General features: G+C 39.2%; 1 protein-coding gene across 1 annotated transcript in view; it reads left to right on the forward strand.

Moving 5' to 3' along the window:
• Positions 1–12,909, forward strand: part of man2b1 (mannosidase, alpha, class 2B, member 1) — a 26,427-nt gene extending 13,518 nt beyond the window's left edge. The window contains 13 exon segments of the mRNA XM_079553738.1: positions 3–29; positions 31–87; positions 2,985–3,464; positions 3,538–3,635; positions 4,320–4,440; positions 5,896–6,014; positions 6,081–6,182; positions 8,271–8,358; positions 8,473–8,553; positions 10,244–10,468; positions 11,661–11,810; positions 11,887–11,989; positions 12,796–12,909. Coding sequence (XP_079409864.1) covers positions 3–29; positions 31–87; positions 2,985–3,464; positions 3,538–3,635; positions 4,320–4,440; positions 5,896–6,014; positions 6,081–6,182; positions 8,271–8,358; positions 8,473–8,553; positions 10,244–10,468; positions 11,661–11,810; positions 11,887–11,989; positions 12,796–12,896 — 1,752 coding nt within the window. The 3' untranslated portion in view covers positions 12,897–12,909.
• Positions 12,910–16,951: the final 4,042 nt, after the last annotated feature.

Below are 16,951 nucleotides of genomic sequence, written 5' to 3' on the forward strand. Positions count from 1 at the left end.
TCCCCGTGCTGTGGCCCGTCAGGCTCCCGGGTGAACGGCTCTCAGTACTCGGTCACTGACCCTCAGGGGATCAAAGTGGACACTCAGGTGAGACGGGAACTTTTAGACCCAACATTATTGCACCGTTTCATTCCTCCTCGTCACACGTCTTTCGCAGAACCTGGGTTATTTTTGTAACCTGTGGTTATGTCATTATAAACAGGGGTCCGCGGGGCCTTAAAAAGTCTTAAATTCAAGAATCCAAATTTAAGGCCTTAACCCCTTAACTCCCACCTGAACGGATCCCATGTTCTCCAGTTTGGCTTTACCCCAATCCAAAAGCTTCTGGAAAAAAGGTGTGAAAATAGCAACAAAACTGAGACGAAAACAATGATGGAAATGTGACAAAAAAGTGAGAAAACATTGATAAAAAAGTGACGAAAAATGGATGAAAAAATGACAAAAAATTTGACAAAATAAATGACAAATGTGACAAAAAATTTACAAAAAAATGACAAAAAAATGACAAAATATGACAAAAAATGACAAAAATGTGACAAAAACTGACAAAGTAACAAAAATGAGTTGAATACCCAACAAAAAATGAAAAGATCCTCTCGGTTCAGGCGGGAGTTAAGAGGTTAAAAAGAGCCAGTCTTTTGAACGGCTCTTTGAAATGAACAGATCCCAAAGACTCGGCTCCCAGTAAAGAGCCGTAAATCCCATCACTGCAGTTTTATTAGTAAGTATTATTATTATTTTTTGTCACATTTTTGTCATTTTTTCGTCAATTTTTTATCACATTTTTTGTAATTTTTTTTTGTCACATTTTGTCATTTTTTCGTCCATTTTTTGCCACTTTCTAGTGACATTTTTGTGACATTTTTGCCACTTTTTCATCAATTTTTCGTCACTTTTTTGTCAATGTTTTCTCACTTTTTTGTCACAAACAATGATGGAAATGTGACAAAAAAGTGACGAAAAATGTATGAAAAAGTGGCAAAAATGTGACAAAAATTTGATAAAAAATGACAAAAAAGTTACAAAAATGAGTTGAATTCCCAACAAAAAAAATATGGAAAAAAAATGTGATGACGTGAGGAAAAAGATCCTCTCGGTTCAGGCGGGAGTTAAGGGTTAAAAAGTCTAAAATTGGGCCTATTTGATCTTAAATCCAGGGTAAACTGGTCTTAAGAATTAACGTTCAACGAGCCAATTATTTGCGCACAATTTAGTTTAAAAAATAGACAAATAAATGCACAGAAGCAGCGATGAGGAGCCGCCAATAACTGTGAGTAATTATTCAATCTCAATATTCTTATTATGGGATGAGGTTGTTCAAACTTGAATAGTTAAAATGCCTAATGTGACAAATGAAGTTCTTACATTTGTACATCCCACTGTGAAATCAGAAACAACAGTTTGACTCTTGGATTTTCTTTACAGTCCATTTATATATTGTTCAAAAACAGGTCTTATTTTTGAGATTTTGTGATCTCAAAAAGGTCTTAACGTCTTAACCCCCGCCTGAACCGAGAGGATCATTTTCCTCACGTCATCACATATTTTTCCATCATTATTTTGCTGGGTGTTCCACTCATTTTTGTCATTTTTTCGTCAATGTTTTGTATTTTTTTGGTCAAATTTTTATCACATTTTTGCAATTTTTTGTCACATTTTTGTCTTTTTTTTTTTCTTCAAATTTTTATCAAATTTTTGTCACATTTTTGTAATTTTTTCTATTTTTTGTCAATTTCTTGTGACATTTTTGGCACTTTTGCTTCAATTTTTCGTCACTTTTTTGTCACATTTCCATCATTGTTTTCGTCTCAGTTTTGTTGCTATTTTCACAGCTTTTTCCCAGAAGCTTTTGGATTGGGGCAAAGCCAAACTGGAGAAAATGTGCTTGGTTCAGGCGGGAGTTAAGGCGAGACACTGCAGGTGAATAGGGGAAAAAAATAAATTTAGAGATGGCAATTTGAAGCTTTTGCTGAACATCACAGATATAAATATGAGAAAAAATGTGTTGCATTTTTTCTGTCATTTTATGTTTTCACATAAAAATAAGGCATTTTGAGCATTAAAATGGCCAAAATTGCCTATATTTTGGGAAATCAAAATAATGAATTGATCCAGATTAAATGTTATGGTTTTATTTTATTTACATATTAGTGACTCAGATTTTTTCAGAGGGATTTTGGATATTTTGTTTAGTTTTTCAATAAACTAATCATCAGTGAAAACATCTGTAAAAACTCAAATTCCGCCTGTTTTTTTTGGTTTCAAAGTTGAATAAATCAGGCTAGGAATTAGATATTAAAAAATCCCTCTGAAAAAACCTTCTAAACCTTGTTGTGTCTCAGCCTGTAAAGTGTGGAGTCTGTGGGAGCTTCTATAAGGGCTCAGGCTCTGCCCGAGTGCGGCTTCTCTCATTCAGAGAAAACCAGCCCTGAAGTTTTGTAGCGAGTGCGCATGCTCGGCCCGTTCTTCCACTTTTCCGCTCCAGCGTCTCGTAGGAGGAAAAACACCATATTTGGGTGAAAGCGTCATCACGGGGCCCCTTAGCAGGACACGTGGATGTCAAATCTGTCAATATTTATGAATGAAAACCCGCGGGAAAGACGGCCTTTCTACTTCCGGGTCGCCCCCACCTCGCAGACAAAACATCATCAAATAAACATCATCATTTTTATATCTGACATGAAAACTAAGATGTAAAGGGAGGAAAATAGATACAAATCTCCACTTCCACCACTGCGGGAAACATCAATACTTTCACCTAAAGTGTCTCGCATTAAGAGGTTAAAAAGTCTTACATTTGACTTGTCCAACTCTGCAGATCCCCTGTATAAAATACCGTTTAAAGGCCCTTTCCCCACTTCCCTACTGCGTTTCACAGCTTACACAGAGCGGAACTGTAATGGTCTTCATCCAGCTCCATCAGCCCCGTCCTTAGCCCCCGTTGTGCTGTACGTGATCCCGCTGTGACATGTCTCGTCCTGCAGGTGGTGCCGGTGTCCCGCTCCACTCGGGACGTGAGGAGAAACCGTGGCTTTGCTGTGAACGAGCTGCTGTTCGAGGTCCAGGCTCCTCCTCTGGGGTTCAGCTCCTACACTGTGTCCAAGACCGAGGACCGGGCCGGACCTGGGACCAGACCTGGGACCAAACCTGGGGCCGGACCTGGGATCAAACCTGGGATCAAACCTGGGATCAAACCTGGGACCAAACCTGGGACCAGACCTGGGGCCGGACCTGGGACCAGACCTGGGACCAAACCTGGGGCCGGACCTGGGACCAAACCTGGGACCAAACCTGGGACCAAACCTGGGACCAGACCTGGGACCAGACCTGGGACCAAACCTGGGACCAGACCTGGGACCAAACCTGGGACCAGACCTGGGACCAGACCTGGGACCACACCTGGGACCACACCTGGGACCACACCTGGGACCACAGTGCAGGACGTGCCCGTCATACAGAACAAGGTACTGTGGGCGTCTGTGTGGACTAACCCGAGGCCAGGGCTGATCCAGGACTAAAGGCTGCTTTTGTCTCCAGTATCTGAGGGCCACGTTCGACCCGGACACTGGGCTACTGAGCGGGCTGATGAACCTGGAGACCAAACAGCGGATCGACCTGACGCAGAACTTCTACTGGTGAGAATGTTCAACTTGTGCATTCCTGAAATCGTCCGAAATGAATGTACACTAGGGCTGTGCAATTAATCGAAATTCGATTACGATTTCGGTTACAACAGTAAACGATTACAAAATTAGCATAATCGCAAAAAATCGATTATAATTTTCTTTTTTTTATTTAATTATTATTATTATTATTTTTTTAATTTTTTGGTAATTTTTTTTCTAATTTTTAATTTTGCGATTTTTGTCACTTTTTTTATGGATCTTTGTCATTTTTTCTGCTGGATTTTTGTCTTTTTTTTTTTGATGGATTTTTGTCACTTTTTTTTGGATGGATTTTTGTCACTTTTTTGCTGGATTTTTGTCATTTTTTAAAATGTTTTTTTGTCTTTTTTTGATGGATTTGTGTCTTTTTTTTTAATGGATTTTTGTCTTTTTTGATGGATTTTTGTCTTTTTTTTATGGATTTTTGTCATTTTTTTGTTGGATTTTTGTCATTTTTTAAAATGTTTTTTTGTCATTTTTTTAATGGATTTTTGTCACTTTTTTGATGGATTTTTGTCACTTTTTTGATGGATTTTTTTAAAGGCAACAAATAATCGTTTGAATAATCGTGATTTCAATTATGACAAAAATAATCGTGATTATTATTTTTTCAATAATCGAGCAGCCCTAATGTACACGCTGAGATGTTTTTAGGTATAACGCGAGCGACGGGAACAACACGGAGAGCGACCAGCCGTCAGGAGCCTACATCTTCAGACCCAACTCCTCCACGCCGTTCCCCATCAGCAAGACCGCCAAGACCCAAGTGATCCAGGTTAGAATCATGACTGAGGAACAGCAACGGGCAACATGACAGAACTGCTAATGATAGATAGATAGATAGATAGATAGATAGATAGATAGATAGATAGATAGATAGATAGATAGCGGTGCATTCCTAATAGCCACTTTAGTCGCTCCTACAGACCAAACTTCATTCATTCGACGGATTTTTTCATTTATAATTCCTGCCTGATTTATTGAGCTCCCCCACCTGAACAGGGCACATTTTCTCTAGCTTTACCCCAATCCAAAAGCTTCTAGAAAAAAGGTGTGAAAATGGCAACAAAACTGAGACGAAAATGTGAGAAAAATTGAGAAAAAATTGACAAACAAGTGATAAGAATTTGACAAAAAAGTCACGGACAAAAAAAGTGATGAAAAAAAATGTGATGACGTGAGGAAAAAGATCAATTTAGTTTTGTAGGTCTTTCAAATGAGGCGTTACACTGGCCTACAGGATTTGGGTAAAGCTGAACTGGAGAAAATGCTCTCGGTTCAGGCGCTGAACAGGGCACATTTTCTCCAGATTGGCTTTACCCAAATCTAAAAGCCTCTTGAAAAAAGTGTAGCAACCAAAAATGTGATGAAAAAAAGACAAAAAAGTGACAAAAAAATGACAAAAAAGTGACGAAAAAATGACAAAAAAGTGACGAAAAAGTGACAAAAAAATGACAAAAAAGTGACAAAAAAATGAGGAAAAGTGATGAAAAAGTGACGAAAAAATGACAAAAAAGTGATGAAAAAGTGACGAAAAAATGACAAAAAAGTGATGAAAAAGTGACGAAAAAATGACAAAAAAGTGACGAAAAAATGAGGAAAAGTGATGAAAAAGTGACGAAAAAATGACAAAAAAGTGATGAAAAAGTGACGAAAAAATGACAAAAAAGTGACGAAAAAATGACAAAAAAGTGACGAAAAAATGACAAAAAAGTGACGAAAAAAATGACAAAAAAGTGACGAAAAAATGACAAAAAAGTGACGAAAAAAATGACAAAAAAGTGACGAAAAAATGACAAAAAAGTGATGGAAAAATGAAAAAAATGTAATTAAAAATGTAAGAAATGAGATGATAAAATGAAAAAAAAAATGAAAAAAATCTGTTATGAAAAATGAAAAATATGACACAAATCTTACCAAAAATTGTACAGAAATGTGGCCAAAGAGTGACAGCAATGCAGCAACAACGCGAGGAAAAAGATCCTTAAACATTTGTATTATCTTTTCAAATGTGGCGCTACACTGGCCAATAGGCGGTGAGCTCTAGTTGAGAAGCTTTTAGGTTTGGGTAAAGCCGAAATGGAGAAAATCCGCTTGGTTCAGGTTGGGGGTAAGAGGTTAAAAATCTGAAATAGTGGTAGCTCTGAGATACAGGGCCAGTGCGCGCCAAGTCCACTCTGATCCATGTTAAGGTTATTAATGAATGTCCCGTCCCGTCCTCTCCGCGCAGAGCTCTGTGGTGCAGGAGGTGCGTCAGAGCTTCGGTCCCTGGGCGTCCCAGGTCGTGCGGCTTTACTCCAACAGCAGAGCCCTGGAGCTGGAGTGGACGGTCGGCCCGGTGCCCATAGGGTGAGACACTTCCTCCTCGTTTAAACCCGTCTGTCGTCCTCGCGCTGACACTTTCTCCGCCGTCAGGGACGACCTGGGGAAGGAGGTGATCACGCGCCTCGACACCAGCATCAAGTCAGGGGGGGTTTTCTACACGGACTCCAACGGCCGCGAGCTGCTGCGGAGGAAGTAAGGCTGAATCTACTGGGAAAACCTCCATTTAGCTGCTTTAAAGAGGGGGTGTTCTGCTTTAAAGAGGGGGTGTTCTGCTTTAAAGAGGGGGTGTTCTGCTTTAAAGAGGGGGTGTTCTGCTTTAAAGAGGGGGTGTTCTGCTTTACAGAGGGGGTGTTCTGCTTTAAAGAGGGGGTGTTCTGCTTTAAAGAGGGGGTGTTCTGCTTTAAAGAGGGGGTGTTCTGCTTTAAAGAGGGGGTGTTCTGCTTTTGTCAGTCCCATAGCACCAGTCTATATCTCACTACAATGATGACAAACCTCCTGTTGGTCTGTAAATGCAGTAAATTAGAATAACTGCCTTGTATAAAATGAGACGAAAACAATGATGGAAATGTGACAAAAAAGTGACAAAAAATTGAGGAAAAATGACCAAAAAAATGGCAAAAATATGACAAAAATGTGATAAAAAATGGACGAAAAAATGACAAAAAATTTATAAAAAATTGAATAAAAATGACAAAAAAATGGCAAAAATATGACAAAAAATGACAAAAAATGGCAAAAAAAAGACAAAAAATTGATTTAAAAAATATGACTAAAAATGACAAAAAATGGAGGAAAAATGGAGGAAAAATGGAGGAAAAAATGACAAAATTTGACAAAAAAGGGCAAAAAAAAAGACAAAAATTTGATGATAAATTGACTAAAAATGACAAAAAATTGACTAAAAATGACAAAAAAATTGACAAAAAATGACAAAAATGAGTTGAATACCCAACAAAAAAATGATGGGAAAAAAATCTGATGACGTGAGGAAAAAGATCCTCTCGGTTCAGGCGGGAGTTAAGAGGTTAAAGAGGGGGTGTTCTGCTTTAAAGAGGGGGTGTTCTGCTTTAAAGAGGGCGTGTTCTGCTTTTGTCAGTCCCATAGCACCAGTCTATATCTCACTACAATGATGACAAACCTTCTGTTGGTCTGTAAATGCAGTAAATTAGAATAACTGCCTTGTATAAAATGAGACGAAAACAATGATGGAAATGTGACAAAAAAGTGACAAAAAATGGCACAAAAAAAGACAAAAATTTGATGATAAATTGACTAAAAATGACAAAAAATCGACAAAAAATGACAAAAATGTGACAAAAAGTGACAAAAATGTGATAAAAAATGGACGAAAAATGACAAAAAATGGCAAAAAAAAAGACAAAAAATGTATTAAAAAAAAAAAAGACTAAAAATGGAGGAAAAATGGAGGAAAAAATGACAAAATTTGACAAAAAAATGACCAAAAAAATGGCAAAAATATGACAAAAAATTGATTAAAAAAAATGACTAAAAATGCCAAAAAATGGAGGAAAAAATGACTAAAATTGACAAAAAATGACAAAAATGTGACAAAAATGAGTTGAATACCCAACAAAAAAATGATGGGAAAAAAATCTGATGACGTGAGGAAAAAGATCCTCTCGGTTCAGGCGGGAGTTAAGAGGTTTAAGAGAGGGTGTTCTGCTTTAGTCAGTCCCATAGCACCAGTCTATATCTCACTACAATGATGACAAACCTTCTGTTGGTCTGTAAATGCAGTAAATTAGAATAACTGCCTTGTATAAAATGTCTCTCTCAAAATGGCTGTAGTGAATGTCTTGAAATAGGCCTCTGTCTCTTTAAGAACCTCTGAGCCTTTAGACACGCCCCCTCCACACGCTGTCTGTGGCATCAGTGGGGAGGGGGTTCTGCTGAGGAGCAGTGGTCGGTTACTCGGCTGGTGACCAAAGCTCGGAGGCGTCTCCAGGAGGTGGGGGCGTTCCTAGGAGGACTCAGGCAAACCTATCCCTAAAATGGCCGCCATCAGAGTTTTTACAGATTACTCAAAATGGCCGCCATCAGAGTTTTTACAGATTACCCAAAATGGCCGCCATCAGAGTTTTTACAGATTACTCAGAAATACGTGAATGTGCCAAGGCAACACTTCAGCCATGTTTTTAATGAGGGAGTGACAGAATAACAGGATGGAAAGCTGGAAAAAGTCCATTTGTGCACAGTAATATCTTGAAATAACTGTATTATTAATAACTCGGCCTCTCTTTGGTTTTGTTTGAACTAAAGGAAGGATTTCCGCCCGACGTGGAGGCTGAAGCAGTCGGAGCCGATCGCTGGAAACTACTTCCCCGTCAACTCCAGGGCGTTCCTGGCGGTGAGGAGTGACACGTCTCTGTCTGAGTGTGAAGAGTGAGACGTGACGAGTGTGGCCGTGTCTGTCTGAGTGTGAAGAGTGAGACGTGACGAGTGTGGCCGTGTCTGTTTCCAGGACGAGGAGAACCAGCTGACCGTGGTGACCGACCGCTCTCAGGGAGGAAGCAGCATCAACAACGGCTCCTTGGAAATCATGGTGACGCAGTTTCATTACCCAGATCGAAAAGCGACAAAAAAAACATTGAAAAAAACACATAAGAGCAACAAAAATGTGACACAAAAAGCGATTAACCTCCCGCCTGCTTAAATCGGCACATTTTCTTCAGTTCAGCTTTACCCAAATCTAGATGCTCCTCCACTGAAGAGCAACACTATAATGCTGAGACAAACTGATTTTTTTGTTTTTGTCGTTTCGTTTCTGTCATGTTTTCATCACATTTCACGTTGTTACTTTTCCGGTACGTTTTTGTCGCCTTTTTGCCACTGCTTTGCTTTTAGATTTAGGTAAAGCCAAACTGGAGAAAATGCGCTCGGTTCAGGTGGGGGTTAAGAGGTTAAAGCTGCCATTTTGAAGGAGTTAAAGGGATATTTCAGGATGTTTGACACAGGGCCTCATTTCCTCGTTATCCAGAGTGTTGCTGATTTATGGAGTATTTTTTTTTTTGTAATTCATGCAGTTCTTATGTTTGAAGAGTTTCGTGGCGCTAGGCTAATGCAAGGCTAGTGCATTGCTATGGTATCAGCTAGCCTGCATTAAAAACAGTGTGACCCGCTCCACAGAGCACCTGAGGCAAATCACTGATAACACCAGACTAACCATATAAATGTCTGTGTCCATAGAGTCATTTAAAATAACTTATATTTGAGCAGCATCAGCTTCGTGGTTGTATAAGCTACGCAGCGGCGGAGTGATCTGCGAGAAAATAGTCCCTCAAAATGCGATGCAAGGTCAGTTATATTCCAAACATGATTCTATGGACACAGACATGTATATGGTTAGTCTGGTTAGTGACTCAGGTGCACTGTGGAGTGGGTCACACTGTTTTTAATGCAGGCTAGCTGATACCATAGACATGCACTAGCCTAGCATTAGCCTAGCGCCACGAAACTCTTCAAACATAAGAACTGCATGAATTACAAACATAAAAAATACTCCATAAATCAACAACTCTCTGGATAACGAGGACATGCGGCCCTATGTCAAACATCCTGAAACATCCCTTTAAGTCTCAGCTGTTTTCGGGTGCAGCGTCAGTGGAGATGCAGAGTCTGAGGTCATGAAGTCACATGACCGTTTCTCACCCTGGTCGCCTCTCTCTCTCAGCTGCACCGGCGGCTGCTGTACGATGACTCCCGGGTGTAGCGTCAGTGGAGATGCAGAGTCTGATATGAGGAAGTCACATGACCGTTTCTCACCCTGGTCGCCTCTCTCTCAGCTGCACAGGCGGCTGCTGTACGATGACTCCCGGGTGTAGCGTCAGTGGAGATGCAGAGTCTGATATGAGGAAGTCACATGACCGTTTCTCACCCTGGTCGCCTCTCTCTCAGCTGCACCGGCGGCTGCTGTACGATGACTCCCGGGTGTAGCGTCAGTGGAGATGCAGAGTCTGATATGAGGAAGTCACATGACCGTTTCTCACCCTGGTCGCCTCTCTCTCAGCTGCACCGGCGGCTGCTGTACGATGACTCCCGGGTGTAGCGTCAGTGGAGATGCAGAGTCTGAGGTCATGAAGTCACATGACCGTTTCTCACCCTGGTCGCCTCTCTCTCAGCTGCACCGGCGGCTGCTGTACGATGACTCCCGGGTGTAGCGTCAGTGGAGATGCAGAGTCTGAGGTCATGAGGAAGTCACATGACCGTTTCTCACCCTGGCCTCTCTCTCTCAGCTGCACAGGCGGCTGCTGTACGATGACTCCCGGGGCGTGGCCGAGCCGCTGAACGAGACGTCGGACCTGTTCCCCGAGGGCCTGGTGGTCCGCGGGCGCCTGCTGCTGTCCCTGGACCCGCCCAAAACCGCAGCGGACAAACACCGCCCCCTGGGGCAGGAGACGGTACTGCAGCCGCTGCTGTCGTTCACGGACGGAGCGGCCGAGAGCGGCTCCAAACTCACGGTAACGTCTGGGGATGAGATGTTAGAGTCTGAGAACATTCACTGGTTATTACACAATCAGTGGCAGCCGCTGATGTCAACCTCTAGGTGGGGCTGTTGCACAAGCCAAGAATACATTGGACTTTAGATCAAAACTGATCCTAACTTTTTTGTTGCTTTGTCACTTCTTTGTTGACCCATTTTTAAGTGTTTTTCACCACTTTTTTTGTTGCTTTTTTGTCTCTTTTGTCACTCTTTTTTTGCGTGTTTCGTCACATATTCTGCACTTTTTTGTCGTGTTTTTGACTGATTATTTTGTTTTTTTTCGCACTTTTGTTCCCCCACTTCTTTTTTGTCACTTTTTTGCTGTGTTTTAATCCTCGTTTTTGTCACTGTTTTTGACACTTTGTTCAAGAACTTTTTAGTTTTTAAAATTCAACAAAAATGTGACAAAAATTCAAAAAAAATGTGACAAAAATGTGACAAAAATGTGACAAAAATGTGACAAAAATTCTACGAAAATGTGACAAAAATTCAAAAAAAAATTCAACAAAAATTCAACAAAAATTCAAAAAAAATTCAACAAAAATTCAACAAAAATGTGACAAAAATTCAACAAAAATTCAACAAAAATTCAACAAAAATGTGACAAAAATTCAACAAAAATTCAACAAAAATTCAACGAAAATGTGACAAAAATTCAACGAAAATGTGACAAAAATTCAACAAAAATGTGACAAAAATTCAACAAAAATGTGACAAAAATTCAACGAAAATGTGACAAAAATTCAACAAAAATTCAACAAAAATTCAACAAAAAATCAACAAAAAATCAACGAAAATGTGACAAAAATTCAACGAAAATGTGACAAAAATTCAACAAAAATTCAACAAAAATGTGACAAAAAATCAACAAAAAATCAACAAAAAATCAACAAAAATTCAACAAAAATTCAACTAAAATTCAACAAAAATTCAACAAAAATGTGACAAAAAATCAACAAAAAAGCTTCTTGGGAAAAAAGCACCAAAACAGCCACAAAAAATGAGAAAACAGGGATGTAAACACGACAAAGATCAGTTTTGTGGGTCTTAGCTTTCAAATGAGGTGCTACACTGGCCTCCATAATAGCCAAAGAGGACAGAATGCATTTGGTTCAGGCGGGTGGTGAGAGGTCAAGCTGCTGAACCCTGTGACGTTTCTCCTGTGGCAGTTCTCGGGCCTCCAGGCTGCGCTGCCCCCTGCTGTCCACCTCCTGACCCTGTCTCAGTGGGACTCGGACTCGGTGCTGCTCAGGCTGGAGCATCAGTTCCAGAGCTGGGAGAGCGAGGCCAACGCGAGGCCCGTCACCGTCAGCCTGCAGGTCAGAGGCGCTCGGGGAGACACGCCGTTCACGAGTCATTCTTTCCTGTTTCTGACGTGGTCCATGTGAGTTTCAGAAGATGTTTTCCACCATGGAGGTCCTGGGTTTCTCCGAGCTCAACCTCTCGGCCAATCAGTGGAAAGAGGACGTGAAGCGATTCGACTGGACGCCAAAGTCAGGTACTCTGCAAGTAGAAGAACCACAGTGATGGTCAGGATGCTCTCTATAGTCCCTCTGTAGAAAAAAAATGACACAAAAAAAGACACAAAAATGACACAAAAAATGACAAAAATGTGACAAAAAATTGACAAAAAAACGACAAAAAAATGACAAAAATGTGACAAAAAAATGACAAAAAAATTGACAAAAAAATTACCAAAAAATGACCAAAAAAACCGACAAAAATGTGACAAAAAATGACAAAAAAATTACAAAAACTTACCAAAAAATGACGTAAAAACTGACAATGTCTCTATAGTCCCTCTGTCTTTTGTTGACCAATTCAACAAAAAAATGACAAAAATTCAACAAAAATGTGACAAAAATTCAACAAAAAATGACGAAAATTCAACAAAAATGTGACAAAAATTCAACAAAAAATGACGAAAATTCAACAAAAATGTGACAAAAATTCAACAAAAAATGACGAAAATTCAACAAAAATGTGACAAAAATTCAACAAAAAATGACGAAAATTCAACAAAAATGTGACAAAAATTCAACAAAAATGTGACAAAAATTCAACAAAAATGTGACAAAAATTCAACAAAAAATGACGAAAATTCAACAAAAATGTGACAAAAAATCAACAAAAATTCGACAAAAATGTGACAAAAACTCAACACAAATTCAACAAAAATTCTACAAAAATTCAACAAAAATTCTACAAAAAATTAAACAAAAATTCTACAAAAAATCAACAAAAATTCTACTAAAATGTGTCTAAGAAGAATCCAAAGTAAGGCGATTGTTCTTCTTCCTCCAGAGGAGAAGCCGGTGCTGAAGTCGCCCGTGGAGCCCTCGCTGTGGGACGTGACCCTGCGGCCGATGGAGATCAGAACCTTCCTGCTCAGAGTCCGACACTGACCCCTGGAGGACCGTGACTCTCTGCCTCCTGAAACTCCTCACAAGTATCTTCAGATCTGCTCCTTTGGGAACATTTACTTCATTTTTTTCCTCTTTTGATCAGATGTGAGACTTTGAACTGGGTGTTTCGTGCGGACAGGCCGAGTAATTACAAGGATATAAACCATAAACGTCTGAACTGTAATTTTTCGATTTCACCACAAACCAGAAACAGAAACGTGATCTTTGTAAATAATGAGATGATTTTATACTTTTGAATAAATCCGTGTGTTCCTGTGAGTCTGTGGCTTCTTCTTTACGCAAAATGTTGCTGAGATTTTGTGTCATTCATTCATAACCGTCTGGAATTTGAGGATTTCAGATCAAGGTGGAAAAAAAACATCATTGTCGTTTAATTCTTTAATTCTGGACTTGTCAGACAAAGCAGTGAATGAAACAAAACTACAGGTATTTTTAATTTAACTGATTAAATAAAGAAACGGTTCTGAAATGTATAGATTGAAAAAAAATTAATTGGCAGAAAATGGTCATTTTAAGATTTAACAATAACACATATTTAAAATGTGCAGAACAAATGTAATTATTGGGCCTTAAAGTTTCATTAATAAAAGATTGATCATTCCAAGAAACAGCATCACTCAACAAAAACAAACATTGAAAACAGCGTCAACTATTTACAATAAAACAGGTTTAACCTCTTACCCCCCGCCAAAACCAAACGCATTCTCTCCACTTTGCCATTGTCGTCACTTTTATTTCCCTTATGTGTTTTTGTCACTTTTTGTCACTTTTTTGCTGGATTTTTGTCATTTTTTCTGCTGGATTTTTGTCTTTTTCTGCTGGATTTTTGTCTTTTTTCTGCTGGATTTTTGTCTTTTTTTGCTGGATTTTTTTTTTTTTCTGCTGGATTTTTGTCTTTTTTCTACTGGATTTTTGTCTTTTTTTACTGGATTTTTGTCTTTTTTTTGCTGTTTTTTTGTCTTTTTTTGCTGGATTTTTGTCTTTTTTTCTGCTGGATTTTTGTCTTTTTTTGCTGGATTTTTGTCTTTTTTTGCTGGATTTTTGTCACTTTTTTGCTGGATTTTTGTCATTTTTTCTGCTGGATTTTTGTCTTTTTTTGCTGTTTTTTTGTCTTTTTTTGCTGGATTTTTGTCATTTTTTTGCTGTTTTTTTGTCTTTTTTTGCTGGATTTTTGTCTTTTTTTTGCTGGATTTTTGTCATTTTTTTGCTGTTTTTTTGTCTTTTTTTTGCTGGATTTTTGTCTTTTTTCAACTGGATTTTGGTCTTTTTTTTGCTGCTCTTTTGTCACCTTTTTGTTGCGTTTTTGTCATTTTTGTCGCTGTTTTTGGTCACTTTTTCGCGCTTTTTTGTTGTGTTTACATCCTCATTTTCTTTGTTTCTTTTTTATCGCTGTTTTGAAGAAGCTTTTAGATTTGGAGAACTTGGAGAACAGGAGAGAACATGTTCAGGTGGGAGTTAAGAGGTTAAAAATGGTATTTGTAAGAAAAAGGACAATGTTGCGTTAAAAATAAACCTAAAATTCTCCCAAGGCAACACACTTGACTAAAAAATACAGCTTTTCCTATAAAAATTGTACCCCCAGGGGTCCCCGTACCCCTGGTTGGGAAACAGTGATATAGATGGTTAACATGGCGCCGTTACTTTCCATCCCGTGGCCTCTGACGCTCCAGGACAAGTGCGATTGTGATTGGATTTGACATCTTAATATTCTATAGCCTGTGTTTTATTTTTCATGCTGCTGTTAAACTTCATGATGTTATTACAGTTATTACATTTCAGCTTCAGCAACAAGATACAAATCTGCAAGAGACAAAGAGGCGTTTAACCCTTTAACTCCCGCCTGAACCGAGAGGATCTTTGTCCTCACGTCATCGTTTTTTTGTTGGGTATTCAACTCATTTTTGTCACATTTTTGTCATTTTTTATCAATTTTTTGTCTTTTTTTGTCACATTTTTTCTCACTTTTTTGTCACATTTCCATCATTGTTTTCGTCTCAGTTTTGTTGCTTTTTTCCAGAAGCTTTTGGATTGGGGTAAAGCCAAACTGGAGAAAATGTGCTCGGTTCAGGTGGGAGTTAAGGGGTTAATACTAACTCTCTTTCATTTATCCTCAAAGGTAAATATGGATGCAGTACACTTTTTGACCACCAGCGTCAAATTGGGGGCGCTGTTTCCCTCCTTTCACAAAGTTAAGGAAACTCTGTTGTGGTGTCTCTGTATTTATCAATCACAGAGAGTTGTAGCATCAACTTTCACAGTTTTCCAACTTTTATTGCAAAGGTTGTTACGTCGACAACAGTATATGTTAAAATTAACTTATAAAAGAACTGATGCTGAACTGACACTTTCAAAATAATCTAATGTGGCGTTTTGAGTTAACGATGATGTAAAGTCACTGTAGGAGCTGCAGATACAGGTGTTTGTTTGTTTTTTGCACTAAAATGTTACAATGGTTGATTTTGTTTTACTAAAATGAGGCCTTTGCCAGAGTAACCATTTATTTTAATATAGCGTGTTAATTGCATGGATAGCTACATTTGCATTTGTTTCTATCGAAAACATTAAAAGTAAATAAAATAAATTAACTTTATAATTTGCAGTTATGTGTTTTTCGTGCTTGACGTCGGCGTGTTTGGCCCAAACTCACAGGCACTTTTTCATTTTGGCCTCGGAGACTAAAAAGTTTGGACACCCCAGGTATATATTTATACGCGCCAATCAAAAACACATTTGCGAAGGTGAAAACTAACTCAACGATCAGCTTTTCCAGGATCTGTGCTTCAAAATGGCATCAACGTCCAGGTTGTTTGGTTTAGTTGGTGAAACTCGTGGTGAAACTCATTTTAAAGCCTTGACTTCGCTCTTTCCAAAGCATAAAACGGGAAGTCTCTGTCACTTTGGTCCCGGAGATATCGGCGTTAGATCGGCCGGGTCGGCAACGTCAGGCCCGGGGGCCAAATCCGGCCCTCCAGCACAAAACCTCTGGCCCTCAAAATGATTTTGAGAAACATTATTACACAAATCAAAGAGAACTTTTAACATTATCAGAGTTAAATGGGAGAAACAAAGGTAGAAATACTGTCAATGCACCAATGAGCTCATGTATTATAACACTGGCATTTGAAAGAAGTGATAATTTTAAGGAACAAATGACATGAATCTACTTGAATTAAGAGATGAAATCTAAGGTTTGAGTAGATTTGGTCTGGTCTGAGTCGTTATTCTCTTAATTCAGATCATTTTCTGTCATTTCACATGATTTCAAGTGGGTTTTATTCTTGTTCCATCGGCGCAATAGGATTTGTATCTTGGATTAGTTCAAACCGACTCCAATTCAACATAGAAGAACTTTAATTCAAGCAATTTTAAGTCATTTATCTCATTTAAGAAGGTCATTTTTCCAGTGTTGTGTTTACTTTGGGCCCTCGGTCTGTTTACAATAAAGAAAACTTGCCTCCCCTGCTCTACAGTGTTGTAAAATGCCCAAATATCGGCCTCTAGTTTAAACCCCCCAAAATTAGACTTTTTACAGATTTGTTTTACTTGTCGCTGGTTCAAAAAACAAAATGGCTGTAGCAAATATCCATAAAATACAATGCTCAGACAAACACAACAACGAAGAGCTGCTGCAACAGGTTTTGTACTTTTTTATTTTTGTTTCTTTTCTGTCCAAAAGGCGTAGGTAGATACGGAGGTTATGGAGAGTACACAGGTCATGCGGAAGTGCACAGTCACATTCAGACTCCATAGTGCGTCTCTATGCGGCAACAATGTACACGTATTTATAGACTTATTTATAGAAGAGAAAAGCGGAGAGCGGGGTCGGGGCTGGTGCTGTGGAGCGGATCGGGAGAAGAAGAAGAAGAAGGAGGTCAAAGTCGCTGACACGAAGACGGGACATCGACAGGAACCAGGGCTTTTGAGTCGACCAACAGGACCTGAAGCATGTGGAGATTTACCTGATCCGCTTCAGTCCTGATCATTATGTCACCAGTGTCAGATTCTGGCTCAGTTGGTGGAGGTGGAGACAGAGC

The sequence above is a fragment of the Gobius niger genome (assembly GCF_951799975.1).
Source record: "Gobius niger genome assembly, chromosome: 3".
Classification (NCBI taxonomy): domain Eukaryota; kingdom Metazoa; phylum Chordata; class Actinopteri; order Gobiiformes; family Gobiidae; genus Gobius; species Gobius niger.